This window comes from Pocillopora damicornis, chromosome 4, assembly GCF_964200805.1.
Source record: "Pocillopora damicornis chromosome 4, jaPocDami1.2, whole genome shotgun sequence".
Lineage (NCBI taxonomy): Eukaryota > Metazoa > Cnidaria > Anthozoa > Scleractinia > Pocilloporidae > Pocillopora > Pocillopora damicornis.
In genome coordinates, this window is record NC_142673.1 from 27,812,117 (window position 1) to 27,832,417 (window position 20,301).

Sequence of the window (20,301 nt, forward strand, 5' to 3'; positions counted from 1 at the left end):
TCTATAACGGAATGATGTCTTCTGTCCGATTGAATCATATCATATAGGACAATCCATTATCTGTGTTTCAACAGCCCGAATATTAATAGATATGTTTCTCAGTCTAAAACATTCCATATGGTTAAAATTGATAAGGACACAGATAAATTAACCTTTTAAGGCTGGAATGGTTTTGTATGCAAACTTCATAGACAAACAACACGACAAACCATTACCATTTTGGCCATATTTGCTGTAGCGAATTTCTTTACTCTGCGATAATTTTTACGAGTGAATGCGTAGCATTTATGAGTATAGAAGGTGTGTGGGGGAAAAAAGTGCTTGGTCGTTTCCTGTCAACTTTTTTTCTTTGTTGAGCCGCAGACCAGTGGGGAAAAAAAATCAAAGAGCGGACTATCGCGGGCTCAAATTAGTGTACATCGTGCGAGTGCCGAAGTCGTGGCGAAGTCGTGTTTGAACTGGAAGTGAGTCGACTTCCTTGAGAAATGGCTTTTTTCTTTGGCTATAGCTTTTATTCTTGGTTCTTCTTGGATGTATCGACGTTCGACAGTTTTGTATTCATAATATATTCTGTTGGCGTAAGTGAACCACCCGGCCCGCCGAATACAGCAAGGTGCATTCCACTCAAAGGTCACGGCGAAGGTTTGCTAAATGTACGCCAAGATATTTTAAGGATTATAAGGAAATAGGCAAAGATCCACACCGAAGATCTTCGGCGTAAATGGGTCAGAGTGTAGCCTGGCAAATATACTGGCATCGTTTGTTTTGAAGTAAGAGTCTTTCATGGTTCGTTCTTCGTAACCTACAGAACACGACAGATAAGTCTTCCTAATGTATCTATTTAATCTCGTTTTCGTTTTAGTTTTAATAAGCGGCGCCAGAGACTGGCAGGCGTGCAAGGATTCACACTGAAATAAGAGATCAACCTTCGTTTTTCATAAAATTGTAATTTACAATCCTTGAACTTGAAAAGAATCCGAAGATTCATTAAAAAATATCACTTACTCCAAAGGGCTCGGAGTTTACAGGTGTTCAAAAGCTTTTTTCAGTTATGGCTTGGGGACAAAATCGAGCATTACATTTCGTATCATGTGCTTTCCCTGTGTGAAGCAACAAAAGGTGCCGGCGACTGACGAAATTACAGGTTAACACGAAAATCAAATAACATCTAAACAAATAATTTTGGCTACCAATTTTCAGTGAATTTTTAAAGAACAATTTTCTTAAAGTTTCAAGGCAATTTGGAGATTCGAAATAAATATTACGTACTAAAATGCGAAAGTTATACACCACAAAATTGACAAATAGGCCTAAAATGAAATTCTATCTAGTTCTTGATCATACGTTGCCTAGCACGTGACCAAAAATCTACCCAGGCGGAAATCCAAAATTACGGTGGTAGTCTGGGCTTAGTTATATCACTCAAAAGTCGTTCCCGTTTGTCTTATTTGATAAAGAAAGTAACATTAATGTTTTCATTTAGACAGTATTGCCCTGATTTTACACAATTTTCAATGATAGACAGCAAATTTCACTTTCCACCCACATTTACTTCCTACCTTTTCTTTTGAACGAGAATTAAAAATGATTTTGTTTAAAACACATGACATCATCCACCCTTGTCAAATGTGATAGCATGATCATTTCAGTTGTAATGCCTTCTCATCCCAACGTTACTATGTTTCTTTGCTACATTAGCGACCACTGAACTACTGCTCGTACTCTAAATATGACAATCAACCACAAAATTCCCTAAACCAGATAACATTAAATATAATCCAAAAATCATGTAAGTCATCTGTCAATTCACGAGTTTGCTCCCAGAGCACTTTGATTATCAATTGGTATAGAGATGAAAGTATGAAGTATGAAAATTATGAAGTATAAAGCGTATATAGACTCTATATGTGTAAACTTTACTGAACAACAGTACAAGAACTATGGCATAATTCCATTTCTCGTCCTTTTACACACTTACAATAGGTTTATGATTATTTCCACGTTATTTTCACATTATTTTATTGTCTGCCCTGTTGTAAAATACACCATTTTTTTATGAAATGGTTAAACCGCCGTTAAGCTAATTTTAACTCGCGATACATTATTATTAAGAAGAAAAAAGACAAGTTTACCTACCGAAGAAAAATATTTAAGACACGAAAAATATTTAGACACGAACTAGTGCGCTCATTCTTGTCAGTAAATGACGATGATAATGCAAACACCAATATCAATAACATAGTTAATGTTAATACTTAAATTGAAAATATTATTTTCATAAAATAGTAAATTACAGGAAACAATTTCTGTGATAACAAACTTCAAAAGGCTCGCAATGAGGTTTACCGATAGCAGTAAAAAGGCCAAAAGAATAGCCTGCCATTAAGCAAAAATAATGACAAATTTTAACCGTTAGCCCTTAAAAAAAGAAAACGGTGAAAAAAAATTCTGGTGACCGCAATGAAGAGATATTAACTGTTAGCCGTACATTGGCCAACCCCCAAACTCCAGCCATTTGAACTTTTAAAGGCTGATTTGTTCAATTTCCCGTATGCGGGGCCAGGCTGAATCGTGTTCAAATGCCCTGACCAAGTGCTGGACTTAATAGTCAATTTTTTGGGTAAAATGCAAGATCGGCGACCGTGATCTGACTTTCTTCACATTGACTAAGCTTTAATACCTTAAGATTGCACACCTCTCCTTCTTAGCCGGTTTCGCTGGCGAAAGTTAATTCTTTAGATTTAAGCACCTCCATATTTAAAGATATAACGCTTGTATTTCGATGGAAAGACTAAACACTTCCGTTTCAAATTTCCCATCCAGCTAGGCAAGGTTCAAATTGCGCACCCTTAGGGCACGGACGACCGTCAAAAGCCGTTGAGTTGCCGAGGAGTGGGGTGTTAAAGCTTGATCATGAACGATAACGCGAAAGAAGTAATCAAGCCGTCCAAGGTAAACCAACTCAACTATGTTCCTGTTGTTGGTGTTGTTCTTATTGTTATTGTTGTCGTTTTTTTTTTTTCGAGATATGTTACAACGGTATAGATAAAATGTATCGGCGAGGCTCTTAGGTGCCATCCTAGATCAAGAATGATTCTTCAGGTGTTGTGGTGACCGCTTTATTCTTAAGAAGCGCCAGTCCTTGGCGAAGGAAATTGAAACATCTCATCGGGCAGAAGGAAAAGTACTTGCGGATTAACTTCACATGTGATATTCCCTTTCCTGACGCAGTTAAAGATAAGAACAGAATAGCATAATAATCAATTATTCAGTAACATTTGTTTTTTTCTATGTACAGTGTTAACGAGAAACCTCTTAAGGTTAACTAAAATTTCCCAATAACGCGCTTTCTGACTTTTTTTTTGAATAACAATTCTTCTTGACTTGTCTCAGGCTACGGGAGGGAGTGCATTCTCGTCATTTTTTCTTAATGACCGATCCATTTCAAAGATGGGAAGCGAACGATTGTGAAAATACATCTTTCGTCCAATCAGAGACACGAACAATAGTAATTCACAGTATTAATCTCAGTATGTATGAAATAGAAGCTTATTAGATTCACTGAGGCGTTTTCTTAGCACTTGATAAGGCATGACTCTCAAGCAAGATATATATGGACAGTTTTCGTGCCGACTGCTTGAATGACTGAGGGACAACTTAGTGATCTGAGCAACCAATATTATTTACTAATCCAATTAGCTTGTATGACAAACGATAACTGGAAAGCTTTCTACCGAAGAGTGCCTGCTATGTTGCATTCATTGCTTTTATACCATAACATGCAAGATTTTCTCCGAAGTAATTGCTCTAAGAATACAAAAACACTTAGTTCTAAGTGATAACATAACTAAAAACGGGAATGATAAAATATGAAGCAATATGAAAAAGCAAAGTGGAAATGCCTAAATATACACAACATATGATACTAAATTGCACAGAAACGACATTTAGACATCCCACTTCCTTAAAACTTCCCGGTAATTGCTATTTGCACTTTTGATATTTGTGAATGTGAAGTTAAATTAATTGATAAAACGTAAAGAGCAGCACTATGACTTACCAATGGCAAATAACAATACAGAAGCGTTAAGGACCACAAACAAGAAATTTACGAAGATGGAGTCGTTCTTGTCCTCTCCCTGACTCTCGTCCCAGTTTGTGTAAACAGCGCCTAGGCAAACATCAAAGAAAATTATCCAAAGAACAAATGTTTGTAAGCGGTCTTCAAACTTGTCCTTGATTGGTCGGAATACGGTGTAGAGCACTCCAAAGACGCTGGCTGTCAGAACTGTGAGACCGATTTGAGTAAGGCTTTTAGATCCAAATAGGAAAATCAATGAGATCAATATCAGTTTGCGGTACATCTCTGTGACCTCCCAAAACCAAAATTTCTTCTTGTAGTTTTCAAAGAACACTCTGAGCCCGAAAGAGACTGCTTCGTTTTCATGGGACTCACGATATTTGTAAGTGAGAAACAAAGCCAAAAGTGGAAATCCTACGGGATATAATGCCAGAAGAGAGGCCATGAGCCAATACAAGCTGTGGCGAGGAGTGAAACACTTGATTGAGTAGTCAGCTCTCAGCAGGAAGATACAGTCGAGCTTTTCGTTTGAGAAACATGTTTCTACGCAGGCACCGGGAAGAGGTAGAATCTGAATAATCGACTTGCTCGTCGTGGGGTAGGTCGTTAACAACAATAGGAAAATGTTCCGATAGCAAGATTTCTTCAAACTCTTAATTTCCCTCATTTTTTGGCTTTCGGTACGGTCGGTTTTGTTTATAATGTAGTTTCTTTTAACGAAAAGATAAAGGCAAATCAAGCCGACAAGTAGGACATTTAAAGCAAAAATCACTGTGAACTTTCCGAGCTCATCGAGACGCAGGGAAGAATGAATGCAGCTTAGTGGCGCAAACTGCAAGATGTTCCCTTCAAACACTTTTAGAACCTTCTCCGTTGAGAACAAAATGACTGGCCACTGGACTTTCGCTAATGCCGAGAAAATTCCAGCAATGACTTGGTAAAAACCAATCACAATCTTAAAGCACGACATGACGACATCTGCAACCGTCCGGTTATTCTCTGCACGTTTGGAGTCACCCCAAAGAACCATTAGAAACACAGCAACAAAAAGAGAAATTACCAAGATGGACGAAGTAACTGTTACAGTTAACCGAGGACATTTCAAGCAAGCGTGAAATCGGAAATAAAAGCCGTTAGAGCAGGTTGCACACAGAACTCCTTTATATCCATGGTGGCATTTAGAGTCGATTCCACCCTCGCAAGACCTGGCATAAGGACATTTGAGTGGGTTTGGAAGTAAAGTATTAAACTTAGAATATAACTTGTCGTAGTCTTGTTTAGAAGAGCGGATGTTATTAACAAAACCTTTAAAGAATTCTTTTTCAAACTGATTTGACCATTTCCAGAAGAAGTTAGGAGCAAGTACTGCTGTATCTTTCTCACAAACAAAACCGTGTGGTGGACATGCTGAGCACGGACCAAAACGATCCAACCGATAAAAGTTTTGAAGGCATCTGCATGCTCGATATTCCGCAGTCTCGTTGGAGAGGGTACCTGCAATTTATATAAATAGTGTATACACATTATTTGGTACAAAGGCGCAAAACCAATCTTAAAAATAAATTCAACCCATCAAACCGCTTACAGTTAGTTAGGAATTAGCTTCAAGGATAGGTTCTAATTCCGGACGCAAAATGGCGTCCAGCGGTACTCAGACTGGCGAGAAATTAATTTGCCGGCCGTTTCCGTTTTGGATTAAGAAGAAAAGTATTTCTTTTCTCTGCAACGCAATGAACCACACATGGAATGTCATGCAGGGAGAAGTTTTCATGGTGAAAAATTTTAAGAGTGTCTCAGAGACAAAACATCAGTTACCGTATGGACATGCCACACAGTCCGTAGGACTTGTCCCAGGATGTCGCGTTTCAGACACAAATGTACCAATGCTGCATCTTTTGCAATCAACTTGTCCCAATTCATCCTGATAAAAACCACCTGTGAAGAGATGTAGCTCTCGCCTTTAATGCCTATGTAGCGTCACAAGATAACGTACAATAACACAATCACGATCACAATCACAATCACGATCACAATCACAATCACGTTAAAGAACTGTTTTGCGAACCAAAACAGCTACACGAAGGTAAAACTCTCTCCAAAATGTCAACGCACGTGAAATTGTCACGTGACACGCAACGTTAGTAAAACAGGAAATGAAACCACGACGGAAATGAAACGGTAGCCACCAGATATTATGTAAGAAATAAGGATGCAACGACATAAAACTGATTATGAGTGAAAACTGGCCTTATTGGCAGTGGCCCTACAGGCACCAGCTCACTTTATACGCAGAACCAACTAATGAAAAAAAGGAGGCAGTGATGAAAACTTTAAAAACGAGAGCAAAGGAAACGACAATGGGATAGAGGGAAAATTTAAGTTAGGATACTAGCACTCGGAGTGACCGAGCTTGAGACCTCTTCTATTAAAAGAACGTAACTAACAACGGCTAGAATTTTCTCTAGTAATGTTATTGTTGTTCCAAAATTAATTAACTATGACATGAAGCATTTTAAATTTCTTTTGTCACCTGCAGGACACTTGACACACATCTGTTTGGCGTGCATGAAATAACCAACTTGACAAAGAGAGCAGTTACGACATCTGGAGCCACTGGGATGAGGCCCACAGGAATGGCACTCAAAGCCTGAACTTTCCAGGCCACCACTGTAGCTAGATTGTTCTCCGGTCAAAAGTATATTGAATGTAGTGGAGGGGGCACAGTCACTTAAGTTTAAGAAAATAGCAAAATATTGAAAGCAATTGAAATTTTAATTATAACAAATACTCAATTCAGTAGACTTTAGCAGGAGCCATTATGGGCTCCTGACTTAAGCGCGTATCGTCTGGAAACAATGAATCTAATAGTACAGATGCCAAGATATGATATATGAAATAAGTCATCTTAAAACGTCAACATTAGGTTTACTCACATTACTGACTGATACTGTCCTTTCGGCAGCTGAAGAAGGTTTTTACATGTCAATGATCTGTAGATTATTTTGATGATAATTTTAATTGCAGGAGCGATACTCTTTAGATCTGTGGTCCCCACCAACGGCGGTCGTTTATCGCGGTTTTTGTACTGTAAAGGGACGAGCTTTCCATCTGCCGATGGGCAAATGCTTACCCCTTCTCCCCCCCGTCTCCCCCCCGCCTCCCTCCCGCCTACCCTCACCCACGCAGCACCATAGTTTCTCCAGGACCTTAAGCCCATTTGCCCAATTTTTAAATGTAAATTTATTCTTATAGGTGTAAGGAGACTTATGGAGTAGAATCTCCCGCTCGAGAACACCATATAATGAACTCGCTTAGCTTGTTTCGAACCCAGTCTATTCAATTTTGAGTCCGGTGCGTTAACCAGTAAGCAATCGCATATCCTTATGCGAAAATTAACAGATGGAGAAACAACATTGAGGTCAGCATAGATTTAAAAGCTTATTAATCTCTCCTTCAGCCTTGACGATCTTCGTTAAATCAAGATGTGGCCTTTCGAAAAGCGATAGTCACCTTTAAAATATTCAAATGAGTGCTTTGGATTCACTTACACTTTGGTTTCAGTGTCCATTTTGTCGAACATTCCATCTGGTAACGAGTGTAGAGGATTATCAAAGATAGTACTGAAAAAATGTCAATAATAAAGTTAATGATTAATTCAAGCTTACACATAATTATAGAGACATGGTTTTTTTTTTCTTATCATATGGTTGATGTGGTTACCGTTTTTTGTGCAAAATTTACCCTTTGACCCCTTAGAGTGACTAGCATCCAATTTCTCCTAACAATATCATCCCTGAATTAAACACTTAGGTCGGGAGAAGAATGGAGGTGATCGCCAACTGAAAAATCTCTTAATTGTTAAACAATTCTCCTTACCAGCACCTTACAAAACGTATACAAATCAGTATGGAGAATATTCACTCTCAGGGTGTAAAGGATTAAGAAAGTCTCAAATGGTAACATCTCCGTAGAAACAGATCAATGATCCTCTTGAAGCCAAAGTGGTAAGCTTGATTAATACATTTCACTGTAGCGTTTCAAACTTCACTTTATTTTTCAATTTACTCACAGTTGTTTCAGGTTAAGTCTGCTAAAGGATTCACTTCCAATCGTTTTGATGGCATTACTGTGAAGAAAACTATATAAAGGAAGAAATGATAACAAAAAACTAAACAAAACAAAACAAACCCAAACAAGTCAAATTTCTCATATTGTTAACACAACAGGACTCAGCGCTTGCAATCTATGTTACGCATTGAAACATTCATGTTTATTGGATGGTTGAATTTTTCTCAGTTTCTACTAATTCAACCCAGAGACTACGTGGTTCAAACCATGTTGACATATAGGCGTCGTCATCCATGTATCATGCCCCGTGTGTATCACAATGAAGCCTCTATTTTACTTCACTGGTTTCCTTGAATATTATATTCTGTTAGCTTATTATATTCCAGGATATACGTTAACATTATAAAACATACATGTACTTACACTAATTGCAAAGCAGTTTCATCAAAAACACCGTTGGAAATAAATGTCAGTTTGTTTTTTATCAGCATGCTGTAAATTGAAAAAGAGTATTAAACACAAAAGCTATTTAAGAAAGGATTGTAGACGTAATATGATTGAATAACGAAATAAATACATAAATAAAAACCAAGATGCGATTTATTGATTAATGAGTGTGTTTTTTGGTCAGGTGGGATTACAGACATGAAAAACCAAAAGGGAGCTTACAGCGTCTTCAAGCTTGAAAGTCCTTCAAAGGTGCGATTGTTGATGTTGGAGATGTTGTTGAAGCTAATCATCCTTGATTTAGAAAAAAAGAGCATTGTGAACAATTATACCGTTTGAACAACAATAATAATGGTTATGATGATAATAGTAGCAATATCAATAAGAATATCACTTTTTGATAAGTCACAATTTGGCTTGCGGCATCGGATCGAAGTTTTATATTAAACAACCTCCCAGAAAGCAAATGACAGTTATGTAAAAAGTAGAATCAGTCAGCGTTAATTTAAAAAGACTTGCAGCGTTTTTCTGTGGCTGGTTTTAAGGGAGGAGGGCAAATAGCAATGTTTTTTCTCCAATAGGATATTGCTGCTAACAACATGATTCAATTTATCATAAATTTGGGAAAAGTGCGCTGAATATTTACTCACAGAATTTGTAATGTTCCAAGCTTATTGAATAAGCCATCTGGTATGGACCGCAATTTGTTGAATGACAAGTCACTATAAGGAAGATAACATGAATAAGATTAGGGATAAGAAACAGACGCATCTACGGCATTTACTTCTATAGCTATTGGTACCATGCTATTAAAAATACAACCAACCAGAATAAAAGAAATCAGTTGTATATTCGACAGTATTGCAGCCGCCTTTTCCGATCTTATTCTGCCGAAATTCAGCGAGCGGTGGCGGCGTTTCCAGTTTATTTTAGGTGTTGTTTGAGCCGTGTCAGAGCCAAATATTCCCAGGACGTTAATTCATAAGGTCGAAAACTCAGTAAAAATAAATATTTAACCAAAAAGATATAGTTGACTGATCAAGAAGTTGATGTTTTCGTTGAAAGGCGAAGAAACTTAAGAGCAGTGAAGAAAACGAGTTCGGATGGAAGCAAGTTTGTCGACTTAAATCAAGAACTACCTCATTTTTAAAGGAAAGAGGTCTGGCGGAAATTCCCCCAGCCTAATTGGATGACCACTATGCCATTATCACTTAATTATCGAGAGATTCGAAAGGTCGACGGAGATCAGAGGGGTATGCATATACCGAGAATATACAAAAACTCGTGGGATATTCTATGGTATACCACTCAAAAGCGTTACATGACCAGTATAAAAATCCATGAACAGATGAACCCGTTCAAAGTAAAGAAAAACCCAGGAAAGTCTATCGTAACTGGTTAAACATCATTTAGAGGGTAAACCCCGACAAAAACTATAGGAGCTTCATGGATTTATTTGTGGTAAAGATGTCGCGATTTGACTTTCCTTGCCTGCTGTTACATTAAATCTTACTTACATTGATCCCACTATGGAAATATTTTGAAATATGTTTGGTGGAAGATAATCGATTTCATTGCTAGACAACAACCTACAAGATAAAAGTGTTGTTTGTTTTTAAACTTAAAAGTTTATTCGATAGGCATAATATTGAGGAACGTTAGGCTTTACGCAATAGGAATAAGAAAAAAATACCTCAAACTGATTGACTTGTGAAATGCTTTTGTTTTGATAAAAGAATGCATAAGAAAAGAAATACAGAGTATGAAATTGATACTTCGAAAAGAGCCAAGAGAATGTTTATCTGGGCTTCTGATATCAAAATTAATGACCATAAAGAAGCATAATAGAATATCGTTTTTTTTTTACTGAACATAGCTCTTTTGACTGAAACACAAGAGCATTTGCAAATTATGAGTGAATCAGTTTTGCACGTGATAAGCTGTTTGCTTTTGCGTAATTATTATGTTATAGGTAATAAAGAATCATTCACGTGCAATTCGTATAGATAATCACATGATTTCGAGTGCAATTTAAAATAAATAAGCACCTGTAAAATTTTTTCAAAGACTAACAAAATTGCACCAGCCCGTAGGGCGAATGCAATTTGTGGTCTTTGAAAAAATTAACAGGTACTTATATATTCAACATTGCACAAGAAAAATCATTTGATTACGTATTAATAATTTACATGAAAAAATACAAGATAGCTTATCATAATCATGCAGAAGCAAAGTGCACACTTCAAGTGCAAAAATAATTTACTCAAACCATGCAAGTGACTTTGTGCGTTCGGTCCTAACAACCGCGTACAATAAAAAGAATAATACACCATGATGTTTTCACATCTTTAAGGTGCAAAAAAGTTCAATGTCCGGCTAAATAGTTCAAGGAATTGTTCAGTATGTCCGAATCACTTTCGATGAAATGTCGTTTGCGAGGTTTAACCATGTTTGTGTTTAGTTTTGGCGTAGAATCGCTCGAGTTTAGTGTTAAAGCTGGGTCGGCTCGTAACTTTCAATTTCCTTCTCCGAACACCACTTTTTCCAAACCTACAACCAAAGAGCATTGCTTTTTACAATGTTTTCGTTGTTAGAGCTGTTTCTCAGCTACTGTATTGTTGTTGCGGTGGCGAAAGAAAACCTGCCGACCATTGTTTTGCTCGCAAATTTTCAGCGTATCCAAATGTTGCGAAATCCAAGGCTCGCACTTGATTGGCTGCTATGAGTTTCTTTGTTTACTGACCAATCAGAATGTCTGGTTTGTTATACTTCTCTGCACTGAATTAACCCTCTTCTGCACTGAAATACCTGAAAACTGCATTTATCTCAACCAATCAGAACTAAGTAATTTCTTCATGTATATTATTAGGAATAAAGCCTGAAAACTGCCCACTCATCTACTCCAAATTGCGCTCTTGATCTTTTGAAAACCTGAATTTTGCATCTTTTACTTTTTATTAACGTAATTGCTTTCGACGAATCATCGCTAACTTTATCTCCGAAAACTACTCGATGTCAAAAGTCCAAAATGATGTTCTAAAACGTAAGAAAGAATATAATTATTGCACCTAAATTTGAGGAAAGATAAACCTTATTGCTATAGATATTGTTTCTTGTACCAGCGTGCATTCATAATGATATGAAATGAAGCACGCAGGGAATATTGAATGCACGAGAAAAAGGTCGGTGTCAACTGTAGGTTCTTGGTTGCTGACAAATCTTTGCGCATGCTTTATGTCGTAGCTGACGTTTGAACCAATTTGTTTTGTAAGATATTCATGGCGCTCGTTTGAATTTTCTGTAAGTGGAAATTCGATCTACCACGCTGTAATGCAAACAGGCATGGCATCGGTACGGACTGGGAATATGGATCACGCTCGCACCAATGAATCTGATCACAAGAATTTACTGCATGAAACAAATTGGAAACGTCTACTCACAGAAAGTCACTTGTATACTTACAGCTCAAAGAGGTGTTTAATTCCAGATGTTGCAATTCTTGATATATCTTTGATCCGATTCTTATTTAATTGCCTGCAAAAAGCACAACAAAAACTTTAAAAAATTGTGAAAACTTATTTGAATTTTCTTCCTTGTACTACCTTTGATACTTGAGCGAAGTCTTTCAATTAGAATCATTTGAACACGTCATATTTGTGTACTGTTGAAGATCTTCTGAATCGACGCTCACCTTGAACTGAACCTAGTCTCAATTTGTGGCACCCTGTGATAAGCTTTTGAGAAGACTTGCTGTCTCCAAATAAAAGGAATTTGATCATGCAAGGATGATTAAAGTCACGAAAATGTACAAACTAAAAACGCGGAGTAGTTTTTTGTTTGCAATAGAAGGAAATGTTACAATAACCATCTTTACCAGTTGTCGTTAAAGGGTGTTCAGAGATTATAGACCAGTTTGTAATCTCTGGAGGCTGTGTAATCATTTTTTATCTTATCAAACCATAACAGTTATTGCAATTTAAGAATAGTACGTATTAAAAGGTTATGCGTCAATAAATCGAAGCTTCAACATCCTCCCCAGGCACCCCCGGGTTTTGAACTTTTGAAGATTAGTTCGTTCAAATTCCCGCTCCCGGAGCAAAAGTTATGTTCAAATGCCCACTTATTTTTTTTTTTTTTTATTTTTTTTGCACAGCAACCAAGACTTTCTACATATTGACCAATCTTTAAAGCCTACACTTCGTACATCTTTTCTTCTGAGCAATTCGCTCGCAAAAGTGAACTATTTGCCCGAAACGTGCACCTCCATATTTTAAAGATTGAACACTTGTATTCCACACGAAAGACTCAACACTTCCAGTTCAAATTGCCCACCCCAGCAAGGCAAGGTTTCCCAACCCCATTGGGCACTGGCAACGGTCAAATGACCGTGGATGGCCATGAGGGAAGGAAGGGGGGGGGGGGGATTTCAAGCTAAGAATTGATCGGCGCACCATACTTACAGAAGTACAATAACCTTAGGACCTTTCAAATCTGGTACAGATGTTAGTTTGTTCTCTCGAAGAATGTTGTAGAAGTCGTACAAACAACAACAGAAAAAAAAGCAAATGAACAGTACGCTATCGTGTTTCTCTTAGCAATAAGCAATGTCCTTCTCAGGGCCTCGATCATATATGGTCAAAAAACAAGGAGCTACAGGATATAGTATCTAAAACATGGCATAACGTTTTCAGTGCAAACTCAAAGATAACTTTTAAAATAGCAGAATTCCGGATGTTTCATGACATCTTTACCACAATACGTTGAAACTTAATCCACTTCAAGCTGTCATGTCGAATCAGAAAAATGTGTCATTTCTTCAGTATCTTTTTTTTCTTCCTCTTTTTCCTGTCATACATTATTTAATATTCTGCGTTTGATTGTGAATTTTCGACTATTTAGCGCTACTCCTGATCAAGCGTCGAACAAAGCAATATATGTCATGTTGATGTTTTTACTTGTGATTGAAAAAAAACTGGGTGACATGACTCAAGATTTAGGGCAACATGACTTCGGGTGAGATGCCTTTAGGGCCACATGGCCGTAAAAAAAAATTGTTCTTATCCTATTGATATTAATATATTAAGTATTTCAGGTTTAAAGTATCTGCTTATCTTGCACTTGGAGTCTCACTTACCATCTATTGAGAACTTTAAACTGTTTAAACGTTCCATCACCTATGGTCTCTAATTCGTTTCCGTGAAGGAACCTATCAGTTGTTAGAAGAGTCAAAATCATTCTTTTCCTCCTTTTTTTGTGTGGAGGCGAGGGGGAAGGGGGGAAGAAGGGTCGTATTGCCTCTGCTATGAAAGTCAATCAGCCTATCTATTCAAATGTGAAATAAATAAGGCGAGTACCATAAGTGCTCTCCGTGGTTTAGACCACTGTCCATAGAAATGATCGAGGTCTCTTGAAAAGTTCTTTTAAGTAACTTATTATTATTATTATTATTATTATTATTATGTAAAGAACGGTGTTCCTTAACGACGATTTACTTACAGATTTGTGAGCTGATCCGTAAGTCCTTCTACTGTACCTTTGTGTATATGATTCAGCTTATTGAAGGACAGATCACTAAAAACGGACAAATGTATAATGACTTGTGGCTGGTCGGGATTAGAAAAGTTTCGGCAAAATAAACCTGCTAAGACTGCCTAAGTCAAACGTCAAGAGAAGTGTTTGCATAACAGAAAATAACACACAATTTCTTGATCTAGTTAATTATGTACATATAACTTTAAGACCGCTTTTCTCACGATACATATCGCGCATAATCGATCGCTCGGACATCTGAAAAATCAATAATAATATCTAAGAAAAAATTTACTCACAGTTCTGTAAGATTTTTCATGGCTTTAAATGTTCCATTTTCGATATCTTCAAGGTGGCACCCACTCATGGAACTGTGGGAAAAAAAGGCGAGAAATAGTTTGAAGTGAAGGAAAGAGTAGGGGAAACTGCCAAACAATGTAAGTATGGAAAGTTCTGACAGCGGATTTATGAGACAAGTCTATCACTAATGAATTCTCTGTCACTTTCAATGCCGTTTTGTTTTTTTGTTCTTTTGTTTTTTTGTTTTTTCAGCCAAAGTACCAATAACATTCCTAAGTCATATCTCAGGAGTCAAGATTTTTATTGAAAGAGCTGGATCGAGTTTTTAGAATTTATTGAAGGGGTAGTTTAAAACAATTTTGTGTACAGGATGGCAGCCAACCTCTAAAGAGGTGAAAAGCATGTATTTCATCTAAAGTTTGTTGTTTTCATTCTTTGTAAAATTGAACCCGCGAGAAAATAACGCAACTTTCTATGTTGATCCAGCTTTATTAAATTGACTGCAACTCGTGCGGAACATGTTCCGGTGAAAAGTTAAGTTTCAGGGGCAGTTATCGGTATGGCCACTTTGTCGAAAAAGAAAAAGCCGAATCGACCCAAAGGAGCACAAATCAGTTGGCTAAATAAGCAACATTCGGAAGCTAAAAGTTGAGCAAAAACGTTTAAACTATGTAAAACAAGGGACGTTATCTAAAAGGAATAGTGAGAGAGTAGTCAAGCATGCACGTGACTGATCACGTTCGCACACGGCGTTTTTGTTACAAGTTTCGAAATCATTCGAGAATTTTCTAGAGCTACTAACTTACAGAAGCTCCATCTTATTACAGCCAGCGAAGAAGTTGGATGGCAAAGTAGGTCCAAGTGGATTTGAATCAATATTCCTGTAAAAGTGCACAATGAGCAGGATATCCTTGTTAGATAACGTTTGACCGTTTGGTGTATAGACAGGAAATAAGTTTATAAAATAATTCAAATAGTACGCGTACTCTGATTGGCCATAAAACCATTTTACATGAGCGTATGTAAACACGGTTTTCGTTCATCTTTCATTAGTTATTCGCGTCGTGGTTTCCTACGCTTATCTCTTGTTCTCCCAACCTCCCGCGTGTTTGCATCAGGCTATGTAAACATAGAAACCATTTTACATTTCTTCAATTCAAGACGAGTAACTGCGATCGATGATATATATAATTAAAAAAAATATATGGATAGTTAGGAAATTGCGATAGTTATGGAAAAACATGGTAAGTTTTGAGCTTAAACTTAGAAACAGAGAAAGCAGTTATTATTTTCATCACGAGCGTGTAACTATAGGGAAAAAATGAATTTTTCATTAAGTATTTAAACCAATACTTTCGGATACCCCCCTCCGATTCGCTGGCAATGAGTTAACGAGAACTGGGTCGTGGACTAGGCTTATAGGTCCATACTTCCATAACTTCCCTATATCTTTCATAGTTGTCTTTTTTTTTCCTTTTACTTGCGCGACATATATTATTGATTCTCTAAGCATGTGGAACAGGATAAAAGGTCATACTTACAGTTTTCGAAGCCGTTTTAATCCTTTGAGAATGACTTTTGCGTCAGTACTTGACAGAAAGTTGTGTGTGATAACGCTATGTAAGTAAAATATTTAACATTGACTTTTAATGAATTTACTAAGTTTTAAAACATTTTGAAAAACGTCCGTTAGGTAAGAGACATAAGCCAGCAAACACCGTAAACTTTCTCTCCATATACTGGATAAATACTTTGCAAAGGACAAAAAGATGACAAGTTCACTTTTATTTTGATTGCTTCACATTAACTAACAGCTTAAAGTGTAGACCTGACGGTATTTTTTTTTAGAGAGAAAGAGGAAATTCATATTTGTTTGCATTACATTTATCGAAGGTCTTCTGTGTTTGCTTGCGATGTAAAGAAAAAAAGTGGCGATCTGACGAAAAAGGTACAATTTAATGTAATGATAAAAATCAGTTGCGAGTTTTAATACGTTTTTTCTATCTTTTCAAAAATATATCGTTAACAAAACTTACAGTTGAGATACACTTTCCGGAAGGAAGAAACTCCCTGAAATTAGGTTGTCGGCAAGATTTCTAGGGAACAATTGTAAGTTCCAAAAATATGAAGCTCAGAAATTGCATATCACATCGTCAATCTAAAATTTATATATTTAGTTACTTTAAGCTTAAGATTTTGAAGCAGTAAATAGATTCGCAAATATAAATTAAAGGGATTGGGATTGGTGAAAACACAGGAGCTGACAAGATTTTATGAAAATTTGCGGACAAAAATGCTTTTAACCGGACAAACATATGAACCTACTCATTCATTATAAATTAACGCATTCTTACACTATTTCCAGCTTATCCATATTCCTGAAAGTGTTGTGGGGAATGCGTCGAAATAAGTTATTCGACAAGTCACTAGAATGAAAAAGTTTACCACTATTAATAATCAAAGCTTGCCGAATTAAAATACATGCAAAATTTGCTTCCTTTTACTGCACTCCATTTGCACATTTGTACACGAAAGTAAATAATAAAAAATTCTTCATTCAGATTGGTTAATATAGTTTTGTTTTGTTTTGTTTTTGTTTTTTTTCAAGAAGCTTACAGATAATCAGTAAAATCTCCTAGTGCTAAAACTCTGAAAGTCTCTCCATAAAAAAAATTACTATTTTCTTTTGTTTTGTGGTAGGTATCTGAATGCTTAATGTCTGGTCAACTTCGCAACTCTGCTTTTAGAATTCTCATGTGTGACTTCAGACTAAGTGTTGTGACAAATTTTCATTGTTTTTGAAATTCCAAGCAGCGCCCCAGTAGTCAAATGACTGTTTGTTTGCGCTAGAAGATTTATTCGGGTTTTAAGATCTTTTAAGGCAAGCTTGTCATCAAATTTCTATTACAGGTAGGCATACATATTGTAAACGTTATTGCAAATATATCATCGCGCAAGGATCTGTAATACTAACAGCGAAGCTTACACTATTTTGTTTTTCCCTTCAATACATATCTAATGGTTATTAAATTTCACAAAAGCTTAAAATAATAATAGCAACGATGATAGTGATAATTATGATAACAATAACAATAAATATACCAGCCTATTAATTTTAAGCTGAATCTATCCCATATTTTAAAATTATTTACTTACAGTATTTTTAAAACAGTCAGGTTCCTGAAGGAGTCCTCTGAAATCGACTTTAAGGAACAACTCGAAAGTTTCCTAATGAAGAAATTGAAAATAAAATTAGTTGCAACACTTGTATCATTTTAAAAGCATGAAGCTACGCTAAAAAGGTAAGAAAAACATATTTCAGAAAACTAAACAAAGGTTACGGATGGGTGTTATTGCCTGGTAAATTTTTAAATGTGTGTGTTTTTTTTTTTTTTTTAATTCAACAGATAAACCAAACATTGCTTTCAAATAGCAAACCTAGCTCAAACCATGACTCAGTTCCTTTTCTGAAGAAAGGTTTAGTTTTTTTAATCACTTACAGTTCAATTGTATTGCTTGGGATTCCTGTCGGAATGTATCCATGAACTTGGCATTTAACTACCATGCGGGTCCTACCGAAATTGGTACATTGACAGATTTTTTGGCTGCAAACATCACTCTCGCAATGTGTTACAATCCACAACACCAATATAACTTGTATCAGGCCAATAAACATCATTACTGAATCCATAGTAATCTGCTGGGATCAAAAACAATTTGATTTTTAAATAACTACACTAATGATTCAAACACCTTCGCGGATTTAAGGAAAGTAACAGAGCTTACTAGAAAGGTCACAAAGAGTGTTTACCGGTCAGTATGTTTTACATTTTGATGATCTTCAATGCTTCTAGAAAGAAACCTGTGCTTTTCGATACAGCTTTCTGTAATGATCTATTTTTAAATTTGGGTCACTGTAAAAAGAGTTGTCTTGAACAGATCGCTCTGCCAATTCATAACCATGCTTCTCCATCCGCATGAGAAAAAGAGCCTCTCCACTTATTTAAAAGTCCATTGAACCAGCCTCAAGTTCAGATGTATGCACACATTCTTAGGTTGCCTATGTCTTGTAGGTAACAGAAACAACTAAAGATAAGTAAATTGAATCATTACAGTTCGAAAGTGTGCTCTGTAGGTCACTTTCAAGAAAGACAAATCGAACTTTACTGCTAGATTGTGCACAATAACAGCGATAATTTCAGTTGAAGAAAAAGTATCGTGATACGTGAGCAACAACTTGGCTTTAGTCCTTGTATCTCAGACAGCCTTTGAGCCGTATTATTCGCTGAGTTTAAAAACCCAAATGTAGGAAAAGAAGTAAGCGCTTACTTTACACTCTTTTCTTGTAAGAAAATTTTTTTATAAAAAAATCTTAGGCTGATATTAACATATATTCAACATGTAAGAACATGCCTAGCCTGAAAGTCAGCTAAGAACATCTTTATTTTTCTTCTTTTTTTTTCCTTTGTTTGAACTTTGGTCCAACAATTTTTAGGGATTTTGTTCTCAAACTAATATTGCGGTTTTCTTATCGCATGATACACTGAAGAGCAATTCATTTTGTAGGTTTCCTAGTCACGTCGAAATTGAGTTAATGACATTCTGTACCACGTACCGTTCAGGCTCGAGTCACAAAAAATAAAGAACATTCAGCCTCAGCCAAAAGTTAATATTTCTTATAATAAAAAAGAGTGTGCATAAATAAACATGTTATGCATCAAGAGACTCACCTGAATGTTCTTCACGGGTAAATGAGTCAACAACGGACTTCTTTGAATAGCGAAACGTTGTTATCAACTCGATGTCTAACGCTGAATTGAATCAAGTCGGCTGAGTTTATTGAGCTTCATCAAGTTAATGGGAAGTTTTAAATTTAGAACCGCCTTGCAGTTCAAAATTGTGACGTATTTTCCTCTAAAGAAAGGATCGAAAGTAAAGATTAGAATACTTTTTTCGCACTAATGCACCATAAAGATATTGAATATTGAAGGAGGGTCTAATGAATTTGTGACTTACCTGCGAGGGAGTATTTCCAACTGATATAAAATAAGACCTGAACAAAACATAGCTATGTGAAGACAATACATTCATATCAGATATATTCATATCTGTTTAAACACCATTGCTGGTTCAAGTATCGTCCCGAAGTGTCGACGTCAGTGTTTTGAATTTTCGTAAATTAAAGAAGCCACAATGATTTTAAGTACGCTTTGTCATGTTCTGTGACACAATGACAAATGTTGACATAGACGCACGCAGAACGAAACAGAAAGGTTGTTTCGACACTCAGGATTGTTCATGTTGATATCTTGCACGCGATCTTCTAGTTCGAGAGCAAACCCTGTTTGAAACATCCAGAGAAATTAAAGTTGTCAAGCGAGAAAGAATAAATAGATGACAATAAACGCAGTTAAGTGACACTGTTTCATGTTCGGCCCCAATCGAATTAAATCATTTCCTTGCATGTAAATCGTTTACAAAGCGGAAAATTACATCAAGTGTGGTTGTACTGCTTTGGAACAGGATGGTTTTCAAGCATGATTTCAAACACTTTTTGCGTTGAATTTTCTATGCGCCGCTTATATATTTCGTGATAATACGTCCCGTGCGTATCCTTGGCCGTATGAAATAAACAAAACGAAAGAAAATAGCGTCTTTTTCCTTTAACACCCAATTAGCATTGTTCCCAATAAAGTGCTGAACGAACAGTTATTTGAAGAGGTTGCTTCCTGTTTGGTTCATGAGCTAATCTTTCTTACTTTCGCTTCCGGTTATATTTTTTACGTGATGATTAAAAAATAATGGTAGGTTGGAACTATTGTTAAATCGTATTTAATGTCACAAGTCTTGATTAACTAGAGATCGATAAAGGCTCG

General features: G+C 36.5%; 1 protein-coding gene across 1 annotated transcript; it reads right to left on the reverse strand.

The window, feature by feature from the left end:
• Nucleotides 1-1,895: 1,895 nt before the first annotated feature.
• On the reverse strand, nucleotides 1,896-18,117 carry LOC113683027 (uncharacterized). The gene is made up of 22 exons (XM_089204625.1): nucleotides 17,926-18,117; nucleotides 17,582-17,653; nucleotides 16,780-16,851; nucleotides 16,462-16,521; nucleotides 15,967-16,041; nucleotides 15,232-15,306; nucleotides 14,425-14,496; nucleotides 14,093-14,167; nucleotides 13,731-13,802; nucleotides 13,057-13,122; nucleotides 12,059-12,130; nucleotides 10,114-10,185; nucleotides 9,247-9,318; nucleotides 8,819-8,890; nucleotides 8,573-8,641; nucleotides 8,151-8,219; nucleotides 7,630-7,701; nucleotides 7,015-7,071; nucleotides 6,612-6,808; nucleotides 5,897-6,016; nucleotides 4,061-5,575; nucleotides 1,896-3,222 (listed from the first exon to the last, which is right to left on the reverse strand). The coding sequence occupies exons 1-22, from the start codon at nucleotides 18,114-18,116 to the stop codon at nucleotides 3,080-3,082; spliced, it is 3,360 nt and encodes a 1,119-aa protein (XP_089060751.1). The 5' UTR covers nucleotide 18,117; the 3' UTR covers nucleotides 1,896-3,079.
• Between the last annotated feature and the right edge of the window lie 2,184 nt (nucleotides 18,118-20,301).